The sequence below is a fragment of the Aspergillus tubingensis genome (genome assembly GCF_013340325.1).
Source record: "Aspergillus tubingensis WU-2223L DNA, scaffold_4, whole genome shotgun sequence".
NCBI lineage: Eukaryota > Fungi > Ascomycota > Eurotiomycetes > Eurotiales > Aspergillaceae > Aspergillus > Aspergillus tubingensis.
Genome location: NW_023336278.1, coordinates 1876868 through 1903876, shown reverse-complemented (window position 1 = coordinate 1903876; position 27009 = coordinate 1876868). Strand labels below are relative to the sequence as shown.

Genomic DNA, 27009 nt, shown 5'->3' with positions numbered 1-27009 from the left:
GAGAATGTGGGGAAAGTCGGGGATTTCCCCAGACATTGCATTTAGCCGGTAAAATAATATTCAGGGATATTGTTGGAGATAGTAATCATTTGCAATCAGTCATAAACATCTAGCTCATACACAGTATACGTCTACTCTACATGCTCTACAGTCTCCTTGCCTGTCTTCTCATCCACTCGCTCGCTGGCATCCCCAACGGCGCCCATTGACGCGTGCCAGTGCAGCTGGACCTTTTCCCCGGTAAATAGCCGATCCACTTGTTCCAGGGTAAGGTTCCGTGTCTCCGGGTAAAAGAAATAGATCAGGGGGAGGAAGAAGAAATTGAACACTGTGATGTCAGCTTTAATCGCTAAACGGAGAGAGAATGGACTTACCGGCAAAGTAGATATACGTGCGATAGCCAATGCTCTTGATGCTGACTGGCGTGATTTCCACCACCAGGAAGGTAAAGATCCCTGCAATCATTAGCGTTCGTTATTTTCGCGTGAAATTTGTAGGACGTACAGTTCGTAGCAGTGGCGAGAGCCGCAGCTTGAGATCGGATAGACAGCGGAGCATATTCGGCGGGCACTACTATCATTAGCTAGGTCCACGATCGCCCAAAAGGTATTCAACATACACAACCAGGGAATGGCCAGCAATCCCACACCGAAGAAGAAGTTGAACAGAAACAGCATGACCGTGGCGACAATACCAGATGCATGGCTACCGTCATATACTGTGCCCGCCAGTATTGCCATGCACGCGCATTGCCCAGCCGCCGCAAAGAGCATCAATTTCCGACGACCCAGCCTAGATTGTCAACAACCGACCAGACTATACAATGATGCATATGGAACTTACCGATCAATAGCCCAGATAGGAACAAATGTCGACGCAAAGTACGCCACGCCGTTGAACCCAGCCATCAACAACGCCAGGTTATGGCTCATGCCAACTGAATCCTCGAATATAACCGTGTTGTACTGCTCAAGTCAGACACCGATTCCGTTGTTCTCAAAGTCAAGGCACCCACGTATGTAATCAAATTGACACCCGACAGCTGCTGCATCATCTGCCCACCCATTCCCAGCAGCGTCCGGTAGAAGAACTTCTGGTGGCCATTGGTGAAGACCAGCTTGAATGAACCTTCTTGCGTAGCCTCTCGCTCCTCAGCGATAGCGGTGGTTATTTCCGTGACGTCTGCGGTCACTGCAGCGTCGTCCTCGTCAATGAGTCGGGCGTTGGGCTGGACGGCCCAGATGACATGTCGTGCTTCATCGTGTCGGCCATGGGCAATAAGCTATCATCGTTATCATTAGTGATACTTCCTTACGCATCAAGGAAGGAACGGGCATACCCAGCGAGGGGACTCGGGAAGCACGATAATACCTGCTAAGGTGATTACGGCAAAGAGAATCTGCAAGGCAATAGGAAAGCGGAACTGCGCATCGTTGACCACGTAACTCATTCCGTAATCTTTAACCGTCAGCCCTGGCTCAGCATATGTAGTAGATGGCATACTCACCAACCCAGTATGCCGTCATCACGCCAAAAATGTTGATACATAGCTCAATCGCAAGCTACAGCTGTTAGAACGGTATCAGAAACGACTCATTGTCTCCACTCACCCCTTTTCCACGACTCGCTGCCTTGCTCAGTTCCGAATGCCAGACCGCTACCATCGTTAGCCTCGTCCATCTATCTCATATCCCAACACAACGTACGGATAGTACTAGTATTGAGGCCATTCCCAACCCCAGCCACAATCCGGCCCACAATCAAGTGAGGGATACTATACGCACTGCACTGCAATGCAGCTCCGATTGAAAGAATGATACAGCCAGCTATGATGCACCACCGCCGACCGATACGTTCACCAATCAGTAGGGCAATGATAGCCCCGAAGAAGCATCCGATCTCATAGATGGCAGTGCTGACCACGTCAGCTATAACTAAACCATCCCAGTACACATCCTATGAATAACTTACACCGTCCCCTGCAATGACGAACTACCGTGTCCCGTTGCGGTGGTATCAATCTCCGGGAAGGTTCGAGTAAAGGCTGTCCCGGTCAACAGACCAGACATGACACCCTGATCATAGCCGAATCTAAGCAAGGGTCAACTCATGCAATGTGAAAGGGATGCAGGAGACGCACAGCAGGAACCCACTTCCTGCAGTGGTGGTGATAGCCCATGACAAGGGCTTTCCAACAAGAATAGTCATGTTTCTGTACTCTTCAGACACGTATGAAGACAGGCATAGCGATTAGGGCTGGCGCCATTCAGGGGCTCCATCTACTTTTATAGGGCATGTAACCGCCGATGGACGGCCCGACGTCATGCTTTGCGGATTGCGGGGGTCGGAAGGGCAAAACCGGGGTTGGTGTGGAGGACCACGCAGACCGGGAAGTTTCTACGGTAGCCGCTGATTAGAGTTCTGTCGGTTCCTTGCGAGGCTAGACGGCTATATTTGCAATCAGATGGACATATCTTTTGATATAACCACGCCATGCCTGGACCCATACTAACCCGACCCCAGCAACTTCAAGTTGGCGAAGCCTGGCACAACTATTCAATTTAGAGCCTTCTGCAGATGGGCAACTTGTATCCCCAAACTTGACCTTCCCGCTAAACGAGAACCGGGTGGGGACCGGGACAGGGCATCGTACGTTTGCCTATACAGTTGCCGGATGCGGTAATGTTACGCGCCTCTGCCGGGCCCACCTCGGCTGGACTCCGGCAACCCGCCGGCGCCATGGTTCCAAGGCCGACTATCGCGAAATTCCCACAAGGGAAGTATTAAACCCCGTTGTCGTTACCTATGCGATCAACGCCTGCAGCTGTTTGAAGAGTAATCCTAAGAGAAGTGTTGAATCAAGCATGAGGTGTCTGCACAGCAGATCGGACAGGATCTTCCTAGTTGGGTTGTCGTTAAGCGCTTTCATGAGCTGCTCGTCCACGTTATTTGAACAGCCGTAGTACCTCCCCTTGCCAGTAGATTTCCAAAGTTTTCAGTTCCTTAATATCAGATCGATTCACCATGTCTCCCTCAATTGCTATCGATAACACCACCCCGGAGGTGGCCATTGACCACACCACTCCCGCAGTTTCAGAGTCCGCCCAACCCTCCGTCGTCGGCCGTACAAATGACCTCTTCTCCCTCGGTAACCGCACAATCGTGATCACAGGTGGAGGCCGCGGTCTTGGAATTGTCCTTGCTGGTGCCGTCGTCGAAGCTGGCGGTGATGTCGTTTGCCTTGACCTTCTTCCCGAACCTAGCGCAGAAGAATGGGCCTCCGTGCAGAAGTTGGCTGCGGCCCGTGGCCTGAAAGCCACATACATCAAGTGCGACATTACAGATGAGCAGTCGACGGAGCAGGTCCTCAAGCAAGTTGCCGCCGATGCAATGAGCCGGGGTATGCCCCTTCGCGGAGCAGTGACCTGTGCTGGTATTCAACAAATGGTGCCTGCCTTGGAATACCCAGTTGATATGTGGAAAAAGATGTTGGATGTGAAGTGAGCGACCATACCAAGCTCCAAGACGTACGACAGCAACTGACTATCCAGCGTGATCGGAACATTTATTCCCGCGAAGCACTGCGCCCGCATCTTCAAGGAGCAGAACATCCCAGGCAGCATTGTCATGATTGCTTCCATGTCTGGTCAAATTGCCAATCGGGTTTGTTTTCTGTCCGTTGATGTGTTGATCGAAATTAACGTGGTTGATAGGGATTGACTTGCACCGCATACAACTCCTCCAAGGCCGCCGTGCACCAAATGTGCCGCTCGGTGGCGCAGGAATGGGGTCAGTACGGCATCCGTGTGAACACTCTATCCGCAGGTGTATGTATCATGATCACTGGAATAATACACGCGAATCTAACTATGCAACCAGTACATCCGCACGGCAATGACCGATGCCCTGCTTCAAGAGAAGCCCGAAGTCGAGGAGACCTGGATGCGTGGTGCGCTACTAGGCCGTCTTGGTGTCCCAGAAGACTTCAAGGCACCGACAGTATATATGCTTGCTGACGGCAGCGGGTTTATGACGGGTACGGATTTGAGAGTGGATGGTGGACATTGTGCTTCTGCTTGAATGATTTGATGATTTGGTGCTTTCCAGAGGTCGGCGTTGGGCTAGATACGGATATAGAATAAATGTGTTGTCTGTCACTGATTCGACGCATAAAACGATGCATGCAGGCTGGAGCTGTAGGGTGTATTCCCCGATCGGGTAGGGTGAAGTGGGTTTCCCAATCAGGAAAAGATAGCCACATATCAGTCTGAATGTGGCTTGATTGTGACTTGCACATGATTCCAAATTCATGTGCTATTATGACAGTCAAAGCTGAGTATGTAATGCAGCTATTCTGTAGCTCCATGGAAGACGTGATCGATGCGTGAATGACAAAGCAGCTGTTTTTCTATAATTATTCTTCGTAGCAGAGCTTGCAGATAGCATAGCATCTTGCGTGATCACGTGAAACAGTGCAAGCACAGAGTCTGATTACTATATCATGCATAATGTCAAGCATAACTTCAGTTGTTCAGTCTGAAATAAATGCTGGAGTACTCCGTAGTCAGTGAATGGTTTAACTAACTACTGCGACTGAACTCTAAGTCCCCCTTTTGGATGTTTCCATCGTTGAACAGAGTTGGTAGGAGCAGTTAAATCCAACGAAGCGCTACGTTGAGAGTGACTCTAGATAAACCAATGAATATGGTAAAACCAAGACCTCTCTAAATCTGGCCCCAAAGTTGGCTCAACTGAAAGATCCATGCGTGCGCAATTCCTTCTACTCAGCAAGAACATCATCCCTACCAAATCTGGAAACCAGGCGATCAGACTGATTGTTCAGAAATTCCACTAAGGAGACTAACTACAATGTCTGAAATCAAGGTCTCAAGACCAGAAGCGGAAATCTCTCTCCTACAAGCACTCCGTATGCATCCAATCTCTGAAGTAGCTGGAATGCCTTTTGGCATAATACCTCATAATGAGCGAGCCTAATATAGCTAAGAAAGGGAGGACAGGGGCGAAGGGATGAAAGCATCCAGGGTCATCCGCGGGACCTCCGATCCAATACACGAGACCCCTAATTTCCAAAATGACCTTGGCCATTCATCCCTGTCCGACATCCATTCTTGGTTATTCATTCCATGCCTGGCAAGGAATGTGCCGATAACCTGGGCAACGGGGCCTAGATCCGGGTGACAATGGGATTTTGTGTTTCTGAGCTTGTGCGACATTAGAGGGATTCGACTGAAGGGCAGTCTATTTTGGATCAGAGCTTCTCTGGGAAATGTTATCCTGGGCCATGGAAAGGTGGGCAGTTGTTGCTTGGCATAGTCCTCTAATGTGGTATATCGAAATCTGACAAGGAAATCCGTAGAACGCGCAAATATTGGACATTTGGGTTTAAGCAAGACAATTGCCCGTTCATGTAATATGAACTCTAATGTAAATAGTAGACACTTATTGCAAAAAAGAATAGGAGCATTATATGTGATGTCAGAACGTCCCGCATGAAGGCGTCTCGATGTTTATGCTGCATCACCAAGAGTAGCTGAACACGAAAATCAAGATAGGACGATTTAACTGTGGAGCAAAACTTTCTCCATCGGAATATTACTAGTATAGAGAGCTATAATTCATGTTGGTCTAACGGTCCCCTAGTAGTATGGCAGCAAGTTTGCCTGGGGTAATCCAATGATACAAGTCCATCTAAAAATATATATCTTCCCTAGCATGACCTGCAATTAGATATTATGCCTGTCCCACCACTACAACTTTGCTCTACTACGAACACTCAATCACTAGTATGAAATAAATTCTATCTATAGTCTTCAGGAGACATTCATAAATCACACGTCTATAAGCAAGCAAGTCCACCTGAGCAGACCACGCTGATAGTTAGAGTGGATGCATTTCTACAAGCAGTGAATCAGTGGATGACCTGCATCCGTGGCCACGTTCCAGGCCTTAAGATTCTCCCATACCCCCAGCAATCCAGCCAATCTACACCAATTGGGACTGCTACCATACCTCTCTAACAGCACCCAAACTTCACAATACAAGAAATGTCATGTCGATAAGAAATCTACAAGACGTTTAATCATATCTAGAGGGGCAGACTGTGGTGTACATATGTAGGTGGGACAATCCCCCTGAGTTTTGTGGATGTACAACCCCCAAGGAAGCCACCATCGGCCAACCCCTTCCAACATCAAGGTGTTGAGCCAGGGGGCGCAACCTTCGCAACCCCTCAACCATATCATTACCCCTAAAACCCCTCTCACCTATGTTATCAACACTTACCCTCTTGTTTCCGTTAACTGATATCCTTCCACGGATCTAGCATCACTTGCGTCAGGAGTAACTACATCTCTACAGCCGCATTTTACCTAAGCAGCATGAATATGACGAGTCCACTCAGTCAGTCGACAGATCATCCACTGATACAGAAAGAGAGACGCACTGCATCTGGATCAACTCCTCTCCCCACAGTCCCTGAGGCCGCGTCCATCGCATCAACTCCCGAACTACAACAAGGGGAATTCAATCCAGCAGATGGAGCAAAGCCATCCTCACCATTCTATCGCCATGCCACACCATCACTAACTATCGACCGACTGAAAAAGGCCGCCAAAGCGACAACAACACGATACAGCCCCCTTGATCCCGAAGACCCGCCCACGGTTCACCGACAGCCAGTGGAATGCGCGAACCACCGTGAGTCGAAGCTCTGGGCTCAGAAGAAGCGACGCTGCGGATGGATGCAGAGACTGAGCCGCAAGCAACGCATGGCGGTCAAGGCGACGATTGCTGTCGTGACAGTTGGGACCATGGTTGCGATCGCGCTAGGAATTACTGCTGCTGTTGGAGGGGCCGTGTGGAAGTCTGATACCCAGCAGGTGGTGATTGGGGGGTAGGTGGGTGGCTGGTGGTCAGTCTGGTGGGAAGTGTGGCAGCCAGATCTGTCTCTAGGGAGTTGAAGGTTCTCTCAGCAATCGCTCCAGACACACAATGCGTGATTCGGGCGAACTGGAACTGCGGTACAAACAAGGCGTCATGGGCTAAGGATGTAATCAAGGGTTGGGCAAGGGTAGCAAAGGGTGGAGAGTTGAGCTTCTGTGTACATGTGAGTGTAATGGCAGGGAGCACTTGTACATAAATCGCCATGACACACGCTTCAGGCTGTGATTACAGGTATGGCGTTGAATGGATGGGCTTTGATGATAGAACCTTTCCCTATATCGAGAGAGGAGCAATTGATGCGGAAGCAGTTGGTGCCTGACGTGGTAGATGCGGGTGCCTGGCTGCCTGAGTGAATTGACACTAAGCTAAGCGGGAGTGCTCACGTGACGCACACGAACTACAAAAAGCGGGCGGCAGCGACGATCTTTCTCCTCTTTTTTCCTTTCTTCTACATACATCGAAAAGCTTTAACAGAGCCTGCCACGACCGTCGTCCAGCCTTCTCTACGGCGACGTGTTGCCTTCGGTCTACGGACTGATCGGCTCTGGAGAGTAATATTCCTTGATAGGAAGTTTGTCTCTCGTTGGGTCCTCTTCAGTGAGGGCGATGAGGGGTGAATGTCGATGACGGGATACATCTCATTTATAACATCAATGAATTTGAATAAAAAACATTTTAATTGATCGATGAATCAACGTACACCTGCATAAATTCTAATATCAGTAGTCGACTCATCGAATTGAGAACAAATCAGACGCCACAGTCCTGTTAAATGAACCTTCGATTGAAGGCAGGGGGAAAATTTGCTAGCTGCCGCGGAGAGTCTGGCATGCGGGCAGGAGTAAGCCACGCGACGCGGCGTCCGAACTGACAGCCGAACTGGCTGGCATTACAGTATTCACCTTTCCCTAAGCTGTCTGCAGGGTGTCGATGGCGTAATGACCATCAAAGTAAACTAACGTTCCTCATCAGCCGGGCAGTATTAGACATCCCCAAAGCAAGCGATGACGATCTGATGTTTTACGTGGTTCAGGCATTCCAGTCCCCTGTTTTCCGCGCGATTCATTCCCCAGGAATGCTGACGGCACAATGGGATGGTGTCTCCTGCGACGACGGGAGCTGATGATGCTCTGCCCATCGGCCACAGGACCTGGTCTGAACCATTCCTCAAGGCATTCTCCGGTCAAAACAATGTCCGGCGAGCTTTGTTTGTTGTAGTGGTTGTAAGACGGCCGCATACCAAAGGAAATGGCCGCCGAAGGGATCGAAAATAAAAGGTGCAACAAGGTCCTGTGATACTGTTTGTACGAGTTATCCAAACTGCCAGAGCCTGGTCTTTCTTTTATTCGGTCAGTCTTTGGTTACGTTCCTTCTAACTGATCTTCCCTTGGCCCGTTTGGCCGAAGTCATTCGTTGATAAAGATCTATTCGTCCCTGTATTCTATCCTTTCGAAATAACTTTTACGATTGTAATCTTCCGACAACATGAAGGGACTTCAAAGCGGAATCAGCATTGCCATGCTCGCCAGCATGGCCAAGGCTACACTTATCTCGGGAGAAAGTGGTGTGGATGGTGGACAAGGGGCATCGCTGCCGATTACCAATGGCTTTAGCTCCACTGCGAATGAGGAGCATTCCGACGACCATTCGGTTGATGTTGATGCGAAGAAGAAGTTCGTGGATGAGCATGCTCACCACGGCCACCACTGGCGTAGGGAGGAAATCAACCAAAAAGGCAATGGAAATGACAACGAACATTACTACGACCCGCACATCAATGTCAAGTCGAACACAGTGAACGAGTCTCACAAGGGTGACCATTCCGTTCATGTTGACAAGAACCTGGGTGCTGTGAAAGGTGCGACTCACAGCCGCCCACACCACCACGGTCGGTCAGAGCCTGACCTGATCAGTGGCGAAAGTGGAATTGATACAAGCAACTCTGCATCGTTGCCGGTGACGAACGGTTTCTCGTCTACTGTCAATGAGGCGCACAGCGACGACCACTCGTCTAAGATTAACAAAGACAAGACGGTTGTCGACGAGGACAAGCACCACCACCCTCACGGTCACCACTGGGTGCGAGACGACAAGGACCTGATCAGCGGGGAATCAGGTATCGACACTGGCAACTCTGCATCACTGCCCATTACGAACGGATTCTCTTCCACCGTAAATGAAGCTCATTCAGATGATCACTCTGCTGATATCAACAAGGATAAGACTGTGGTGGACAAGGAGCACCCGGAGCACGCGAAGCACGCGAAGCACCCGGAGCACCACCACTGGGTGCGAGGCAGCGACGATCTGATCAAGGGGGAGTCAGGCATTGATACTGGAAATTCTGCTTCCCTGCCGATCACCAATGAATTCTCGTCCTCCTATAACGAAGCGAGCAAGGACAACCATGCAGTGGATGTTAATAAGGATGACACGGCTGTCGTCGAGCCTGAGCATCCGGAAAAGCACCATTGGCCGCACCACCACCCCCGTGGTGAACGTGAAGAACCAACCTTGATCAATGGGGAGTCTGGCATCGATACCGGCAATTCTGCATCACTGCCCATCACGAATGGATTCTCGTCTAACTATAACGAAGCAACCGAGGATAACCACGCCGTTGATTTCAACAAAGACGACACGGCCGTCGTTGAGCCTGGACATCCTGAAAAGCACTACCGGCCGCACCACCATGTTCGCGGGGAACGTGAAGAACCCACTCTGATCAATGGGGAGTCTGGAATTGATACCGGGAATAGTGCGTCTTTGCCAATCACCAATGTGTTCAGCTCCCAGGAGAACGAGGCTAGCAAGGATGACCATTCTGTGGACGTGGACAAGAAGAAGAGCGTGTTCGATGACGCGCACCACGGACACCCCGACCAACCAGATCACCCCAAATTCCCACACCCCCATGTTCCACGGGATCTTATCTCTGGGGAGTCTGGGATCGATACTGGCAACGAGGCAGTTATCCCTATCACAAACGCTTTCAGTTCTACAGACAATGAGTCTTATGACGACGATCACTCTGCGGATGTGAATGTCAAGCACACTGATGTCACTAAACAGGCCCACCCCGAGCACCACAAACTGCCTCACCCCCATGGGCCTCGTGATCTGATCTCCGGAGAGTCTGGCATTGACACCGGAAATGAAGCTGTTATTCCTATCACGAACGTCTTCAGCTCCACGGACAATGAGTCATACAATGACAACCATTCCGCAGATGTCAATGTCAAGGACACTGATGTTACAAGGCCTGAGCACCGCCCTCACCATCATCATGAACGTGATTTGATTAAGGGGGAGTCGGGCATTGACACCGGTAACTCGGCTTCACTACCCTTTACAAACGTGGGGTCCAACGAAGTCAATGAAGTATCTGAGGATGACCACTCCGCAGATGTCAAGGATAAGGATACCCTTGTCAAGACACCCTCGCACCATCATCCCCACCCTCATTGGCCCCGTGATCTCATCAAGGGCGAAAGCGGTATTGACACGGGTAACTCTGCCAGTCTTCCGATCACCAACAGCTTCGGATCTCAGGTCAATGAAGCTAGTAAGGACGATCACTCCGTTGATGTGGACTCGAAAAACACTGCGATAAAGTACAAGCCGGAGCCCAAGCCGGTTCCAGTGCCCGTGCCCGTGCATCACCCTCACGGACATTGGCCTCGGGATTTGATCAAGGGCGAGTCGGGAATTGACACTGGCAACTCGGCTAGTCTTCCCATCACCAATGTTTACGCATCCCAGGAGAATGAGGCCAGTAAGGATGACCACTCGGTGGACACTGACGTGAAAGACACGCTTGTCGAGAAGCCGAAGCCAGAGCCCAAGCCGGTGCCCGTCCCCGTGCAGGCCCACCAGGCTAAGCCTCATCCCTACCCCCATCACCCACGAGATCTGATCAAGGGAGAATCTGGTATCGATACTGGCAACTCCGCTACTCTTCCGATTACCAATGCATTTAGTTCCCAGTATAACGAAGCTAGCAAGGATGACCACTCGGTGGACACAGACACGAAGGACACTGTGGTAAAGGAGAAGCCAGACCCAAAGCCAGTGCCCGTGCCAGTACCTGTCCATGGCCATCCCCACCCCCATCACCCACGCGACTTGATCAAGGGGGAATCTGGCATTGACACCGGGAACTCTGCTACAATTCCAATCACCAATGCATTTAGCTCTGAGTACAATGAAGCTAGCAAGGATGACCACTCTGTGGATGCCGACATAAAGGACACAGCTGTGAAGGGTGTGCCTGTCCACCATGCCCGCCCTGACCACCACCATGCCCGCGATCTGATCAAGGGAGAATCAGGAATCGATACAGGGAACTCTGCTAGCCTTCCTATCACCAATGGATTCTCATCTCAGGAGAATGAAGTCCACAAGGATGACCACTCCGTGGATGCAGATATTAAAGATACAGCAATTGATCGTCCCGAGCACGAACACTTCCGTGGACACCCACATCTACCCCGGGACCTGATCAAGGGCGAGTCAGGAATCGACACTGGAAACTCTGCGACCATCCCGATTACGAATGTTTTCTCGTCTCAATACAACGAAGCTGATGAGGATGATCATTCGGTTGATGTGGACTCCAAGAAAACCCATGTGGATGAGCCGCACCGGCACCATCACCGCGCAGATGGCAGTCTCATTCAGGGTGAATCTGGAATCGACACTGGGAACTCCGCCATCCTGCCAGTGACCAATGTATACGGCCAGGCTACCAATGAAGCTTACAGTGATGACCACTCTGTCTCCGCCAACGTGAAGGACACTGACGTGGATGCTCATCATGAGCCAACTGAACCCCACGACTCGCACGACTCGCATGACTCCAGCAAACCACATGATGTGGGAGTCGACCCCATTGCTCACTCCGGTGAAGATGATTCGGCCAAGGATGTTGACTCAAGCTCAAGCTGCGCCTCACCAGTCGTCCACGAGATTGTCCACACGGTTACCCGCACATTGAGCGGTGGTCCGAGTCGGAACACGGGACTCCCTGAACATGGAGGACATGGGGCACCTGTCTTCAACGAGCCTTTCACAGGGGCCGCTGATGCTGTCGCTCAATCCACCCCCGCCTATAATGCACCTGAAGTCGCCGCAGGCGCTGCAGAGTCCACACCCTTCTACAATGCCCCAGCCCAGCCAACCGGGCCCAGCATTGAGTCCGTTCCCATGTACAACGCACCTGCCGAGTCCACGCCAGCTGCCGCCCCCTCCAACCCCATGTACAATGGCGCTGCTTCCATTGCCGACCCAACTGGTGTATCAGCTCTGTACAACTCCGACCCCTCGGAGCCAGAGCATGTACCTGACGTCGCGGCATCCTCTGCTGCACAGCAGCCCGTGGCCATGAGCTCCAACGTCGCCATGGACCCTGCCCCTACTGCCCCCTTCCCCGGCAACTTGGACAGCATCGCCTCAACTATCACTATTCAAGAGGCCTCTACCTTCCACATGATCCCTGTCTACGTTCCTGCACCCACTGAAGCCTTCCGTGGAGCCGCAGCCGCCAGCAGCCTCGGGGTGCCCACACCCAAGCCCAGCGGCTCCGTCGCTTCCGAGCCATCTTTCCGCTACGACCTGCCCGGACCTTCCTCTACGCCTACTCCTTCGACAAACAGCATCATGTTCACAGGCGCAGGCGCACAGGTGGCTCCGGCGCATGGCTTCTTCCCCATCGTCACAGGCCTGGTCGCCCTTCTGGCCCTGATCTTGTAAAAGCCATGCAGATGCAGATTGCCCGTGGATCCATTAATCCCGAGAATGTCCCATACATTTCATGTCATTCTTTTGCCTCATCCTCTATTTCGGATGCCCTTCGTTCATAAACCGTGTCACTCGCTTTCAGCATTAATTGATTGCATGTATCTGTTACCTTTCTCTTTCGAATCTAATGCAACCATGCTTGATGTTCTTTCACTTATAAACGTACACGTAGCTCGTCCTTCAACCCGCCATATCGGTATCAAAGTTGTAGCTAGCCGGGTCTCCTTACATGAAACAACCTTCAACGCATACTATCGTGCATGTGTCGGTAAAGCCATGTGGCATCTGCGAACTGGCGGTGAGCAGCAGCAGTAATTCCACTCAGGCCTAAGAACGCTAAATAGTTAGTTATCTAGAGCATGATGCTTTACAGCGCTTGATGATGATGAATATCATGAAAACGACTAGCTGAGGACCCATTCTCCAACCCTTTTCTTATATCCCTGTACACTCACTACCCACATAACTATAGCTTAGTGATATCGTGCCACGATCGGCTTATGTATATGATATCCCATCTGGCACGCTACAGCATGCATGCGTCGGAGGTTATCTTGAGTTCTGGGTCCAGATGTGGTTCCGTACAGGTACACCGACCGTATCTGGTTTGTCTGACAAAGGTATTTCCGGTTTTGCTTTTCTGGGAAATAATTTTCAATTTTACCAAAGTAGATAGATAGATACTATATTGTAATAGATGGTTCTGATAGGTGTAATATGGACTACCTGTACCGTGTATAATAAGGTCTGGGAATGTTCGCTGTGCCAACTGTATAGGGTCGCTGATCTTCATTGTGCATGAGCTTCGATTGTTCCAACGGTGTGGTGATATGTGCTTAATGGGCTTAATGATGCATGTCGGAGAATAATCTAGCCAATTGATCTCAAGGTGATGCCAGCGAATGTTCTGATTAGAGTGCGCTAGAGATGGGCGCGATGTGTTGTGATATATGTGATTTGTTCGCGGGGAGGAAGTTCTATCAACTAACATATCACCTTTCTATGACGAAGAGGGTCATTCGAAATGTCCATCTCGGTAGTAAGAAGCCCAGTCCAAGATGCTCGTCATACTCACACGATAGAACCGGGACACAGCAGGTTTAAAGAGTGTCTGTCTGCCACCCCACCATCTAGACGGACGACTCCAGACTCCCAAGCCGACGACCGAGACGACCGAGATGACTCAGTCCCTGACGGTGGTACAGCAGCGTGGCTGATTGTGGTGGGTGGATGGTGTGCGATGTTTTCCAGTTATGGGTGGCTTCATAGTAGGTTTCTGTGTGGACAATGGATGAGATGATTGTGATATTCAGAACAACTGACAATCATATCAATTTGACGATAGGTATTGGCGTGTTCCAGAATTACTATCAGAATATCATGTTCCCGGGCTATCCTGCGAGTACGATCGCGTGGATCCCTTCGTTTGAAGTCTTCTTCATGCTTGCCTTGGTAAGAAGATAGATTGCTCATCGGATCTTATGTTCTGCATACTGATGCTGTGAGAGATATACAGGGTCCTATTGTCGGCCGGCTGAGTGATACTTTCGGACCGCGCGCAGTCGTCATCGGAGGCTCATTTTTTCATATTTTTGGGGTCATGATGGCTTCTATATCCACGAAATACTATGAGGTTCTGCTCGCACAGGGCATCTGTAGTCCAATAGGACTCTGCGCCATAGCGCAGCCAGTCTTGAGTGTCATTCCTAATTGGTTCAACAAACGGCGCGGATTGGCATACGGAATCATCTCGTCTTCGTCAGGGATCGCGGGCATCATATTGCCAATCATGGTTAACCGACTCATCCCCAAAGTCGGCTTCGGTTGGGCCATGCGGATCGTCGCATTCATGATGTTATTTTTTCTTATTATCGCTGGTCTCACTGTAAGGGAGCGCGTGCCTCCACGCCCAGAGGTTTTGAATCGACAGAACCTCCTGCACCCTTTCCGAGATGTGAATATGGTCTTGCTTCTTGCCGGCGGCACTTTGCTGAGCTTTGGTATATGGGTCCCAAGTAACTATATCGTCACATCGTCATTGGCTGTGGGAATGCAGAACAATCTGTCGCAGTACCTCGTATCTATTCAGAATGCTGGAAGGTGTGTTTCTGACCCCACTTCTTCATAATACCATGCATATACTGATGTACGTCGTAGTCTCTTTGGGCGATTTTTTTCTGGCTATTTCGCAGACAAGATCGGCGCGTACAACAGTCTTATCTCTAGTACTGTCTGCTCCGGTATTCTGGTGTTGGCGCTTTGGATCCCGGGTACCAACAACTCAGCAATCATCAGTTTTGATGTACTGTTTGGAGTCACGTCGGGGGCCTACTATAGTATTTTCGTGGCTTTGGTGGCACCCATAGCCCCGCCTCGAGAAATTGGATACTGGGTTGGGCTGAACTTTTTCTTCGCATCAATCGCGGGGCTTGTAACAGGGTCCATTGGAGGAGCAATATTAGCCTATAACGACGGGTCTTACTGGGGAATGAAGGTCTACTCCGGCGTTCTCCTGCTTGCGGGCAGTGTGTTTGTGATGGGGACGCGGCTGCGCCTGACGAGATTGGCACTGTGTGCCAAATGTTGAACTCCTATCGCCCCATCACATAACCCCGTGTATGTATGTAGTATCTTGCCTCGCTGCACGACACTGGCACGGAGAGCAAGAACCGGTCGCCGCGTGAGGTGGATAACGCATTGGTTGTTTGAATGAGGGAGTTTGCGACCGAAAAAAACTGATACTGTGCATCGCTGGTTTGGAGAATAATATGTAAGCACCGAGGCAGACACAGATAAGGCCTCTATAAAGTATCATTCCACGGATGGTGGTTGTTGAAGTGAAGCTTAAAGCCATTGTTCCTGAGGATGCCTTCTGATTGGCCGGGAAGGGTCCCGAATGCTGAGTCAGAAATGACCATGGTGATGACGTTATTCAGATTAAAGTGCTGAAGATGTTGAAGGGGCAAATCAGATATCGGAAAGGAAGAAAGACCATCTGTAAATGGCGTACCTGTCAGATGGGCAGTAATGTTGCAAACCATGATGTGGTGGTGCCGAAAGGGCGGGTGGTGATAGTATGGCAACGTATAGCGGGTACCTTAGGGACTGACGTTGATTTGCCTTCGTCTCCAAATTGGATGACCGGAGTCGATGGAATCTTCGGCTAGATTTGGGTTGGAGTATTCCATAGATCCTTGCATGTTTCATCATCGATTGACTGGTTCCCTGCGCTCGGATGCACGTTGGGACCCTGCTGATATCATAGCCTCATCATGGCCCAGACTCCATCCGCGCCTGGACAGTGACATCAGATGTCAGTCCAGCCCGACTCATCAGCTATATAAACTGACTTGGCCTGGTGGTCTCTTGCCCATCCAGATCAAACCTAACCAAGCTCGACAATAATCAAATTCACTCAATTCAACACAAAATTTCACCAAGCTCAAATACCACCATACCACTCAATATGTCTTCTGACCCTCACCGCGGCGGACGTCTCGAGGACATGGCTCCCGAGGGCACTCGCATTCCCAATGATGCAGGCATCATGAACACAATCCCCTCCGTTCCTCGCCCTGATCAGCGCTCCGAAGATTCTCAGTTCGATAACTACGGTATCGCTCACCCGACCTCCGCCTTTGCCGCCGACAACGCCACCGATATGCCTCGCAGCACAAGAGACATGGCTCCCTCAGGCGAAGTCATCACCGGAACTGGTGATAGTTTCCCGGCTGAAGGCGAGTCCAAGAGGACCCTGATCGGCACCAATCACCCTGGTGCCAAGGGCGAGTCCAGAAACCTGAAGCACTCCAATCTTAACCGCAGTTCTTACGAGCGGTTCTCCGGGGAGGACGAAGATGCTATTGGCGAGCATCAGATCAGGAACGAGTAAATGATATGCATATCTGGTATATGCTCGACATGAATATGATGTATTATAGATGAACGAAACGATATTTCTATCTTGTGCTATGTTTTGTCCTTTCGTAGAATTCTTCGTCGTACAGTTAGCCTATAAATCCCCGGTAGATCTCGTCGAGAACATCGCGCTTGCGTTTGCGGTCTGCTCGTTCGGCTTCTTCGGCTTCATCATCCGGCTCACCCTCGGGTTCCCGTGAGGCCCAAGTGCGAATGGTTCCGTCGCCGTGGGCCGAAAACATCTCGATCCCTTCTCCTGAGGCACCGTTACCGCGCCAAGCAAGGGCGTTGATCCTGGCAGCGCTGAGGGCACTGGAGCGGCCCTGGAACTGCTGGCGACCGGTCACGAGACCCGGTACGCGAAGAAGCTTGACAAAAGCCCCCTCTCGAAGTTCGAACATGAAGATCTCCCTACGGTCATCTCTCTCATTAAAGTTTGGCCATAAGAGCGTTTCTTGCCCAGGGGTGACCACTCCGCGAGGTATAATGAGCGGTGCCCTTTCAGCCAGGTGAGAAGTCACACTGTTCCGGACACGCTGACCGAAGTGTACAAGCGTGTTCGCACCTGTTCCAGCATCCCAGACTCGAATCCGAGAGTCCTGACCAGCGGTTACCAGGTGACTACCGGTAGATGTCCACCGCACACCCGTCACGGCGCCATTATGGGCTCGAGCGTGCGGCGAGAATGCTGGGCGGCTCTGGCAGGATGCTGGGGTGGATCCCGGGCGCACGAGTCCAACAGCATCATCCATGTCTAGTGCTGCGATCGCTGAATTGTGGCCTCCCCGGCGGATGTCGAAGAGAATCACTCTATTATCCGCCGACGCGGAGGCCAGGATGTGTGGCTGATGAGGAGCCCATGATACGGACAGGACTGAAGATTCATGTCCAGGTAGACCATGTGTCGACAGACCGGAACGTAGGTCAAGTAGTCGGACCGGCTTCTCCGAGGTACCTACAGCAATGAGCAAAGGAGACGCTGGATTTGATGACAGCGAATGGCTGTACGGTGTGCAGTCTAGATTGAAAGTGTGCACAGGTGTAATAGCCGCTGGGGCTAAAGCCGAAAGCTTGAGTGTACCATCGTACGAGGTTGTCAAGATAGTAGACGGTGTAGGATCAAATGGGTATATGGAGACGGAAGTAATGGCACGTGTGTGGGCATCTTCGTGCGAGGCTCTGTTGACAGATGCCACGGACTGGTGCACATGTTTCAGATCTGAGCCTCGTGACTCCAAATCCCACAGATGAATTGAAGGATCTGCACCCCCAGAGACCATGCTGTCTACCGTTAATTGGAGCCAGGCACAGGGTGAGTGTAACATACAATCGGCCATCATAGTGATCGATGGCGAGCACATTCACTCCCGCCTTGTGAGCAAATACCTCATCATCAAAGATCAAGCCTGCATCCTCTTGACTCCCTCCTAAGGGAATGTCTCTACGTGCTGAGAAGCGAATGCCAGGCGCCGGCTCGAGCTGTTGAACAAGTCGCGTGGTTTGTGCGACATGAAAGGTTGAGGGACTTATGGACCCCAAAACCCTATTGAGAAGATACGCATTCATTCATTAGGCCAATAGAGCTCTTCTCCGAGCTCCGTATGGATATATCTAGAGAAGGCAGAGATGTTGTTGTGATGAGTAGATGGAATGACTTGCTCTCACATGACCGCAACACCTGCCGGAGAAAGGTTGTGCCGGAATGCCAATCACGAAGGGGAAAATCTTCCGGACGTCGCAAAAGCAATCGGAAGTATCAACTTGCCCGCCGGCAGAGTCTCCTCCAGCTGTCCGGTCCTCCCTGGGAATAAGCTTCCTGATGCTTTCGCACGGGCGGCTCTAGCTAATCCGGGACTATGTCCTACGGCAAATCCCTTGCATTGAGCCAGAATTCCTTCGTCCGGCCTCCCACCCCCGATGTTGTCGAAGCCCAGGAACAAGATGAGTTCGGCGCCAGACGACAGAAGCGACAAGCGACTGTCTACGATGCCGTTGCCGGTTAGTGCTCATGTGGCTTGTCTCCCGCTTCAGCAGGCTGACTGTGTCCAGGTCGGGTGAATCATCATGGCTTTCTGCCATCGGTCCCATTCTCTTCCAAATACCGCGATACCGCATCGTCCAGCACTCGTCCAGTCCGTCCGGAGGAAGTACTTTTCCGTCGACAAAACGCCCCGCAGCGCTACGAAGAAAACGATTTCTACTTTGCTCATGAGGCCCTCCCGCCCGGCTGCCCCCTACCCAGCTCCGAGCTGCTCGAGGCCATTCACGCATATTCGGCCGACTACTATGACCATGCGACGATCGACGGAGGACGGGATGATTACCAGAGCATGGACGAGACGGCGTTGATAGCTATGGGGATTCTGATGGAGGAAATGGCCAAGGAATCTCTGGGTGAAACCGGAGACATGGTGCTCGTGGAGGGAGAGGAAATCCCGACAGACGAATTACCACTAGTCCCTCAGCTCAGCCGAACAATGCGCCGCAAAAGAGCAAATACCGGTCAGAGTAGTACGATGGCGAGCTCGGGCGATGAGTTAGAGAGCGTGGTGGTGAATAAAAGGCGGCCAAAGAAGCGCAAGTTGGGTCGTAAAATGACCTCCGCCGCTGAGCTGGACATGGAAGATGATGAGAGGTGGTGAGGTCTAGCAAGCTACTCAGGGGTTATTGTACCTGTGGCATGGTCTACCTTGCAAGACTACCGATGCATCATCCACCCGAGCACCATTCAAGGTCGCATATTCCTATGGTGACCGCTCATCATTAGGGCACCAAAACCAGAGGTTGAGGTCAATACGACACGCGGGGATTGATGTCAACATTGCTTGGCTGGATGCGCAACTGTAAGGGATCAAAAGATCTCATCTTTCAGCAAGCCACTAGATTAAGATGCATTTGGCTCGTGGGTACAGCAAGCTTGTCTCGGCTCCAGCCAGGTCCTTACATACCACTGTCCAATCGAGGCAGCAATAAGAAGCATCATGTCTTTGCTTCGTATACGATCAGTCACCTCACCCAGCCCCGGTCAACCTCACGAGCCAGAGCCCTATGCATGTTGCACATCGCAAATCTTAGCCCGCGATCATCGTCGACCCGGCGCCGCCAAGATCTTGGCTGGTGCATCTGCTGGAATGCCGTTGAACCTTGATTGGACTGGCCCGTCCATCTTCATGCACCCCAGGGTCAATTGCTGCTCACGCTTCTTCACCCAAGCATTCCTTGACCGTTTGAACAAAGTTTGCGGAATGCACGTTGTATCAGAATATCCTGTTTCTATTCAAATTCCTCCACAATACTTTAATAGCATCCACCAAATGCCTTACCTGTAACCTAAATATGTTTCATACTGCATACGAGAAAGTAGCTCTGGCGTGAAAAAACGGCCAGTCAGATGACATGTCATCATGTCTTTTCCCGCGACAAGCCGCCATTTCACAATCAAGGTCACCACTGCCGGAATCCACGCATCACTCCGTTAGCAGTCCGACCAGATGAGACAATCAAACAACCAGCTCAAGAGGGCTGCAAAAATGCTGATCAGTCTCCGAAGTCTGCATCCTGCCGTGCACCGCATAACTAACGATTGCCTAGGCACCCAACCGCACTTCAGGAACAGGCTACCCGTACATCAGCAAGCTATGCTAAGCATTTCATGTCCGTCATCTTATGCAAAAATATACCTTAACCGCTTATAGTAGCTCCCCTCGGTACATCCTAACCCGCACACCGCAGTACAAAGGCAGCCCCTGCAGGTGAACCAAAGCAGACGCCGGAGAAAGCCGGCATCGGCGAGATCCCAGTAGCAGCACCAACTTACTCACGGACAAAAGGGAGGGAGTGGAGGGGGGATAATCCTCTCGCCCCCTCTGACCGCCGCCCATAGCCGTGTTTCATAAGCAATAGCTCACCGCGATATAGACTGGCCGTCGAAGAAAACCTTATCTTGCCTCAGAGTGTCTCAGACCCTTTTTGCTTCCCCTTCAGCCGTCTTCGCTACTACTTAGGATTCTCACTCAGCTGACGTGTGTTTTGGTCGATAATTTCCCAACAGTGGTAAGGGCAGGATGGGCATCGGCTGACACAAGCTTTTGCTCAAGTCCGTGAGCTGCACGCTTGTATGGAATACACACGCAATTACCTGATCCGTGCGTGGTGTCTTTGAAAAGATCTGCATCGGCTGGATGGATGCCCTATTTACTGGGTGCTGTATATTATACAGTAGTGAGAAAATTGCGTGATCTGTGCGTTTTGAGTCGGGAAAGTAGGAGGTAGGTAGGTTAAGCGAACGGGGGGATTATTGTATAGAAATATGGACAAGGGTCTGAGGTCGAACTGTGCAGATGGTTTGTTTGCCCGGGTGAAGTCTGTAGCCCCCTTTAGGCTTTATCATATGGGGCGCTTTGTTTGATGTGCCGCGTCGGTATGGTGAGGATATTTCGATGATAGGACGGTCCTCTGTTGTCTTCTTCCTTGTTCAAACCGTGGTGATGACACAACAGTAGCGAGGTATCAATTCTGGCGTGTTATCTATACCTTGTGTCACACACAGCCCGTTAGAGAGAGATCGCCGTTCCGATTGCTTGACAAGGGATCGGGGGACAGTGTCAGCAGACCTACGTATCTCTCCCTACAAGGACAGACCGGAGAAGACGAATTCCGGCGATGATGTCGCGCATCGACCCAGTGCCTGCCTTGCAAGGATGAGAAGAGCGGGGTTTGTATCCAGTAAGGGCAAAACATTTAACAGAAATAGAAAAATAGAAGGCGCCTAGTCATTATCACAGGGGATGCTCCCCTGTAACTGCAGGTCATGAACGTGATTGCCAGTAGTAATGAATACTCAGCAGCCCTACGGGGAGAACAAACAAATACCGAGGCCATTATAGTTGAAGTCAACCCCGTGATGCCACATGACCGGGGGGAACTTTTACTGTTTGGGGTGTCCAGAACTAGTAGTAGAGAAGTAGACACACACTCACCGGTCCATCCTCATCACTCGACTCCATCCATCTTACTGTCAGTATCTCACCAGCAGGACATCTCCGACCCCACTAATTAATCTCGTTTATGCCTGTCAGCAACCTCAAACAGGAAACACCTTCCCCCCTCCCCTCTCCACAGGGTCCAGGCATAAGCAGAAGTCCAAGACACACAGCAAGTAGCTAAAGGCTACCTGCCTGACCATGGTACGTCGACGCCTCCGTCTTTTCCCCGCAACCAATGGGGCGAGTGATTGGGCACCCCATCAAGGCCACTAAGGAAGCAAGCACTACTACTATGTGCCTTAGTGGGTGCGTTAGTCCAAGGGTGTCTGTCTGTCTGTTTCTTTGTCTTGTTTTTTTACGAAACAAGAAAGAAAATAAGTTAGACGGGAAAAAGAAAAACAAAAAAATAACTATTGTGTCGAGCTAGCCGCCTAAACTTTCCAGGAGTGCCAAACAAGCCCTGATCGTCTCACATCTGCGGGCCACAGGGACGTGCCACACCCTGAAGGATCTGGAGAAGATGATCCCGTCGGTGGCCTCGATTAATGGGATGCAAGTGAAGGAGTACATTCAGGAATTGACGGATGAGGGACGGATCCGGGTTGAGAAGATCGGTAGTGGGAATTGGTATTGGTGTTTTGGGGGAGAGGAGAAGAAAGAGCGCGAGGAGCGGATCCGGAGGTTACGGAGGGAGGTGGATCGGGTCCGAGGGAGTTGGGAAGATGCGGAGGCTAGATTGTCTGCGCGAAAGCAGGCGAGAGTGCAGGAAGAGGCCGAAGAGGCGCATGGGGATGGGGATGGGGATGGGAATGGGAATGGGAATGGTGAGGAAGAGCGCCGGAGATTGATGGAGCAGAAGGCTGTGCTCGAGCGGGAGACACATCAACTGCAGGGGGAGTGGATGGCGTTGGCGACGAGTCCGGAGGGGAAAAGCTTACCGCAGATTAAAGAGGAGACGGAGGAGTATCGGCGACTGGCACATCAGTGGACGGATAACATCTACATCTTGGAAGGGTATGTGGATAAGGTGACCGGAGGGGATCGGGAAGTATTGCGGATGGTGCAGCGGGAATGTTATGGGGAAGAATACGTGGAGGGGGAAGGATTGCGTGAGCTAGAGATGGAGATGAAGTAGTACTGTTCTGATCACTAATGGATGGATTGGATGTGGTTGATGCTTAGGAATGATTAGTGGTGGTGGTGGTGGTGGTGGTTGTTATTAGGATGGGCCGTCATGGAAGCCATCAATCCATCCGCCGGGAAGTTTGTCAGCGGCTTCTCACCACTAACTAACTAGTTTAAACTAGTAGTACTTTGTGGTTAACTTGGTCCATTTGAGAGGGACTAATTCGTTAGTCAGTTTTATTTCGAGTTAATGAGCCACGAGTGGTGGTCAATGTGACTAGTCAAGGAGAGGAAAATGGTGGGAGAATAATACTAATAAGTAAAAGACTAATATTAATAATAATTATCATCACCATGCCCTACAAGCATATTTTCAGCTCACGGCAGGCAAAACCAAAAAGCCAATTCGTACAGAAAATAGAATCAGTGGAAAGTCGATTTGCTCCGAGTGGAAACCGCCGAGCCACGAACGGCCCAAGAGAAGCTTGACCTCGACCACAAGCCGGGCTGCTTATCTCCATCCCTCCATCATCTTCTTCTTTCTCCATCCATCACTCCCTCTCTCTGCTTGACACCTCCTACTACGCCGTACTGCTGACGCTTCCTCTTTCTCTCTCTCCCCTTTCTCCATACGGATCCATTCCTTTCTTTTCCTCTTTTCTTCCCTACTACCATTCGCGACTACTTCCTGCGTGTCCTGTTCATTCCGACTGCTCTTTTGTCATCCTCTTACCAACCCTCCTCCTCCCCGTGATTGACTCCCTCCACACTAATTCCCGGGACTATCCATTCCTTTTCCCTTCCATCATCCATCCCCCTCTCCCTCCCCTCCAGCATATCCCGGTTATAGGGGCTATTCTGTCAACCCTTTGGCCGTGATCGTGGGAAATTCCAGCCGAGAAATGATGCGGGCCTGTCACCATTACTGTTGATACCTCTCCCTACTTGTCTTCTTCCCCTTCGTCTCTCCCTTTTCCTTTCCTTTCTTCGTTTTCCTTTCCCCCCTCCCCCAAACTCCGAGATTTGAGACACGATCTTCCCCGACCAAACTCCCCGCATCGTCAGCGACCAGCAAAACAAGGGGACCCATTCATCCCACTAAAGACGCGCGCTTGGCTATTCTAGTGCTGTCTGTGCTGCGGCTGGGGTTGGAACTGGTCCTGGACCGGTCGAGAGACTCACCCTGCTGCTGTTGCTGCTGCTCCTCCTGTCGCTGCTGCCTTTGCGCCCGACGGACACATCGGGCCGGTTTATCGGTAGATTGATCGATGGTGTCTGGACGGAGAATTTCCCTGCTGTCTCGATCGCGTTTTCGTCTCCCTCGACTCTCGAGATCTGGACGGTGTACTCTTGCTCCTCATCGACTCGCTCCCCCTTGCGTCCGCATCGACCACCACCTCTTCGTCGCCGTCTCGTCACTTGACTGACCGCAGTGACGCTGCTGAGCCCCGGTCCTGCCAGCCTCATTCTTCCCCTCCTTCAGTCCTCCCACCCCCCCCAATCGTCCACCCGCCCCTCCCCTGAATCCCGCCCTCAGCAGCTCGTTGTCCGCCTGATTCCGACTTCCTTACTTCCGGTCGCCATTTCTCCTTCCTCCCTTCCCTCCCTCCTCGTGCATGGATTGGGTCGTGTGTCATGTCCGTCAACCCTCTCCCCTCACAACCCCCCTCGCCGCTCGGTCGGAATCGCAGCTCCCTCCTCTCCAAATTTCGCTCCCAACTCGGTCAACGAAATCGCAGCATCACCGACTTCTACATCGAACCGGACGATCCTTGGCGCTCATACTTTCCCGGGGATGTGATCAGTGGGACCGTGGTCCTTACAGTGGTACGGCCCGTTCGCATTACACATCTGGTGGTCTGTCTCCATGGCTTTGTCAAGGTCTTCAAGAACACCGTGCCCCCGGGTGAACAGGCCCCGGATTTGGGCTTTCTGGGACCGGGGCGCGGGCGTCGCGGTGCCGAATATCTGGGAAATGGCCTGTCTACATTGTTCGAAGACGAGGTCGTACTTTGCGGGGAAGGTCGGCTTAAAGAAGGAATCTACAAGTTTCGCTTTGAGATGTGCTTTCCCCCGTATGCGCTACCCAGTAGCATCAATGTGCGTGGATCCCCTTCCGTATGGATTTTATTGGGCCATACTGATCGCAGTCGCATTTAGTTCGAACGAGGCACGATATCTTATATGCTTACATCCACCCTGACCAAACCGACGACGATCAACCCGACCTCGACGTGCCGGAGACGCGTCAACGTCCTAGAAAACATTGACATCGCGCCCTTTCCCCCACCTAAGCCGCGCGTCGTCACCCTCGAGCCGATTACCCGACGGTCCAAGTCGAAGGCAAAGGCCAAGTCAGCCGGATCTGACGCGCCTGATACACTCTCCATCGATCCGTCAGCCCACGGCGGCAACAGTATTGACAACCGCCCCCCTCTGAGCCCGGCGCCCAGCAATGTCAGTTCATCGAGTCGGCGGAGCAATAGCAGTTTGAGCTTCCAGGTTCCCAGCGACCCGAGCTCATCGACGAGCACTGGGATGCGGAACAGCGAAGCCCGGAGCATCACCCCCTCCACGACGGATCGGACCATTATGGCCAAGGCAGAAGTGCTGCGCGCAGGCGTGTTGCCGGGGGATACTTTGCCGATCAATGTCACCATCAACCACTGCAAGCAGGTGCGCAGCGCGCATGGGATCATCGTGACATTGTATCGCCAGGGGCGGATTGACCTCCAACCCGCGATCCCGATGGGGAAACCCGCGGATGGCAAGAAGCCCATTTACGAAGACTACTATCCGCGCTCGCGGACCGGCTTGGGCGGCCTGACACTTGGCAGCAGCCGCACCACTGGGGTGTTCCGCAAGGATCTAGCGCAGACATTTGCACCGCTGGTGGTGGACCCTACAAACCTCACCGCGCTGGTGAAGACCTCGATCCGGGTGCCCGAAGATACATTTCCGACCATCACGCGCACGCCAGGCAGCATGATCAACTTCCGGTACTATGTGGAAGTGGTGGTCGACTTGCGGGGCAAGCTCACCTCGCCGGACCGGTTTCTGCCCCGGTTCAACATGGTCTCCTCGGGCGGCAACTTCTCCTCCAGCGGGCAGGTGTTGAACCCGGCCGATGTCAACAACAGCGTGATTACGGCGAATTGGGCGGGTAACATTCTGGACACCGATCAGATTCGACGTGAAAAGGGCGTGGTGGCGGTGATGTTCGAAGTGGTCATTGGGACGCGTGACTCGCAGCGCGGCGTGAAGGCAGCAGAGCGCACGCCTTCCACGTCCGCTCCAGTGGATCCTAATCAGCAGCCCGCTGGCCCGGACGGCGAGACATGGAATACCGACCAGTCCCCGACCCCCAACGCCGAAGGTGAATATGTGGCGCAAGAAGACTACGGCTTCCCGCGGGAACCATCCCACTGGCCTGAATACGCAGGTCAGGAGTACCCGGGCGAGCCACAGGCATATCACCTTGGGGAGATGGTGTCGACACCGCCAGCTGACGAGCCGAGCGATGAAAAGAGCCGGCTCCGGCGGGCTGAGCAGATGCTCCTGCCGAGTCGCCCGCCTGACGATGCCGGGGTTGGGCCATCTGAGATGGCGATTCCGACGGCGCCAGTGCTGCCGGAGGACGACCATCTTAACGACTACCACCACCTGCCGTCACCGACGGAGAATGGGACCCCGCGGGCGGTGATCTCTGCGGAGTCGGTGCAGACCGTCGTGCCTGGAAGCAGCGCGGCGGGTGCGAGTGGATCCGAACCGCCTGGAGAGGATAAGCAGGAGCTTGAGCGACAGCGGTTGATGACAGAAGTCAGTGCGCCCGACGATGTGGAAGTTATGGAGGCGCCTGGCAGGTCGACGGATGCGCCGACGGCGCCGGTGTTCCACGACGACGAAGGCGACCATCAGCTGGTGGGCAGCGCGGCGCGCGGCGACGAGGCATTACCGCGATATCAGCGGTGAGAATAAAAAGGCGTTTGTCAGGATGAGTTCTATTGCTTGCATTGCGGGATACCGGGAGATACCATCTACGTTGCAATGTTTGGATTTTTTGGGATTAATTATGAGCAGCCTGCGGCATTGAGGGCGTATATAATAGAGTTGCATGCATAGTGCAGTACTAGTATAGTACTATTATAATGGCGGATTGGTAATGGGTAGATAACAAATAAGCAGTCAACTAAGTAGATAAGTAGATTAGAAGGCGATT

At 51.9% G+C, this 27009-nt stretch overlaps 10 protein-coding genes across 10 annotated transcripts; 8 read left to right on the top strand and 2 right to left on the bottom strand.

Moving 5' to 3' along the window:
- Window positions 1-131: 131 nt before the first annotated feature.
- On the bottom strand, window positions 132-2208 carry AtWU_03166 (MFS sugar transporter; the record flags this gene model as incomplete). The annotated part of the gene is made up of 12 exons (XM_035498279.1): window positions 132-328; window positions 375-455; window positions 505-570; window positions 620-792; window positions 844-965; window positions 1016-1282; window positions 1340-1458; window positions 1508-1562; window positions 1611-1657; window positions 1707-1915; window positions 1972-2091; window positions 2141-2208. 12 exons carry the CDS (start codon window positions 2206-2208, stop codon window positions 132-134), a joined length of 1524 nt encoding a protein of 507 aa, XP_035354172.1.
- Window positions 2209-3024: 816 nt separating this feature from the next.
- On the top strand, window positions 3025-4080 carry AtWU_03165 (oxidoreductase, short chain dehydrogenase/reductase family; the record flags this gene model as incomplete). The annotated part of the gene is made up of 4 exons (XM_035498278.1): window positions 3025-3500; window positions 3552-3663; window positions 3714-3827; window positions 3880-4080. 4 exons carry the CDS (start codon window positions 3025-3027, stop codon window positions 4078-4080), a joined length of 903 nt encoding a protein of 300 aa, XP_035354171.1.
- Window positions 4081-6398: 2318 nt separating this feature from the next.
- AtWU_03164 (uncharacterized protein) lies at window positions 6399-6917 on the top strand (the record flags this gene model as incomplete). Its single annotated transcript, XM_035498277.1, has 1 exon — window positions 6399-6917. One exon carries the CDS (start codon window positions 6399-6401, stop codon window positions 6915-6917), a length of 519 nt encoding a protein of 172 aa, XP_035354170.1.
- Window positions 6918-8448: 1531 nt separating this feature from the next.
- On the top strand, window positions 8449-12714 carry CweA (putative GPI anchored protein; the record flags this gene model as incomplete). Its single annotated transcript, XM_035498276.1, has 1 exon — window positions 8449-12714. One exon carries the CDS (start codon window positions 8449-8451, stop codon window positions 12712-12714), a length of 4266 nt encoding a protein of 1421 aa, XP_035354169.1.
- A 1072-nt stretch (window positions 12715-13786) lies between these two features.
- AtWU_03162 (MFS general substrate transporter) lies at window positions 13787-15349 on the top strand (the record flags this gene model as incomplete). The annotated part of the gene is made up of 4 exons (XM_035498275.1): window positions 13787-14030; window positions 14108-14214; window positions 14279-14862; window positions 14920-15349. 4 exons carry the CDS (start codon window positions 13787-13789, stop codon window positions 15347-15349), a joined length of 1365 nt encoding a protein of 454 aa, XP_035354168.1.
- Window positions 15350-16228: 879 nt separating this feature from the next.
- On the top strand, window positions 16229-16654 carry AtWU_03161 (uncharacterized protein; the record flags this gene model as incomplete). Its single annotated transcript, XM_035498274.1, has 1 exon — window positions 16229-16654. One exon carries the CDS (start codon window positions 16229-16231, stop codon window positions 16652-16654), a length of 426 nt encoding a protein of 141 aa, XP_035354167.1.
- Window positions 16655-16769: 115 nt separating this feature from the next.
- Window positions 16770-18246, bottom strand: AtWU_03160 (WD repeat protein; the record flags this gene model as incomplete). Its single annotated transcript, XM_035498273.1, has 2 exons — window positions 16770-17961; window positions 18008-18246. The coding sequence occupies 2 exons, from the start codon at window positions 18244-18246 to the stop codon at window positions 16770-16772; spliced, it is 1431 nt and encodes a 476-aa protein (XP_035354166.1).
- Window positions 18247-18536: 290 nt separating this feature from the next.
- Window positions 18537-19322, top strand: AtWU_03159 (uncharacterized protein; the record flags this gene model as incomplete). The annotated part of the gene is made up of 2 exons (XM_035498272.1): window positions 18537-18678; window positions 18730-19322. 2 exons carry the CDS (start codon window positions 18537-18539, stop codon window positions 19320-19322), a joined length of 735 nt encoding a protein of 244 aa, XP_035354165.1.
- A 2541-nt stretch (window positions 19323-21863) lies between these two features.
- AtWU_03158 (putative GAJ protein) lies at window positions 21864-22800 on the top strand (the record flags this gene model as incomplete). The annotated part of the gene is made up of 2 exons (XM_035498271.1): window positions 21864-21866; window positions 22093-22800. The coding sequence occupies 2 exons, from the start codon at window positions 21864-21866 to the stop codon at window positions 22798-22800; spliced, it is 711 nt and encodes a 236-aa protein (XP_035354164.1).
- Window positions 22801-24425: 1625 nt separating this feature from the next.
- On the top strand, window positions 24426-26762 carry rim8 (pH response protein PalF; the record flags this gene model as incomplete). Its single annotated transcript, XM_035498270.1, has 2 exons — window positions 24426-24890; window positions 24951-26762. The coding sequence occupies 2 exons, from the start codon at window positions 24426-24428 to the stop codon at window positions 26760-26762; spliced, it is 2277 nt and encodes a 758-aa protein (XP_035354163.1).
- Between the last annotated feature and the right edge of the window lie 247 nt (window positions 26763-27009).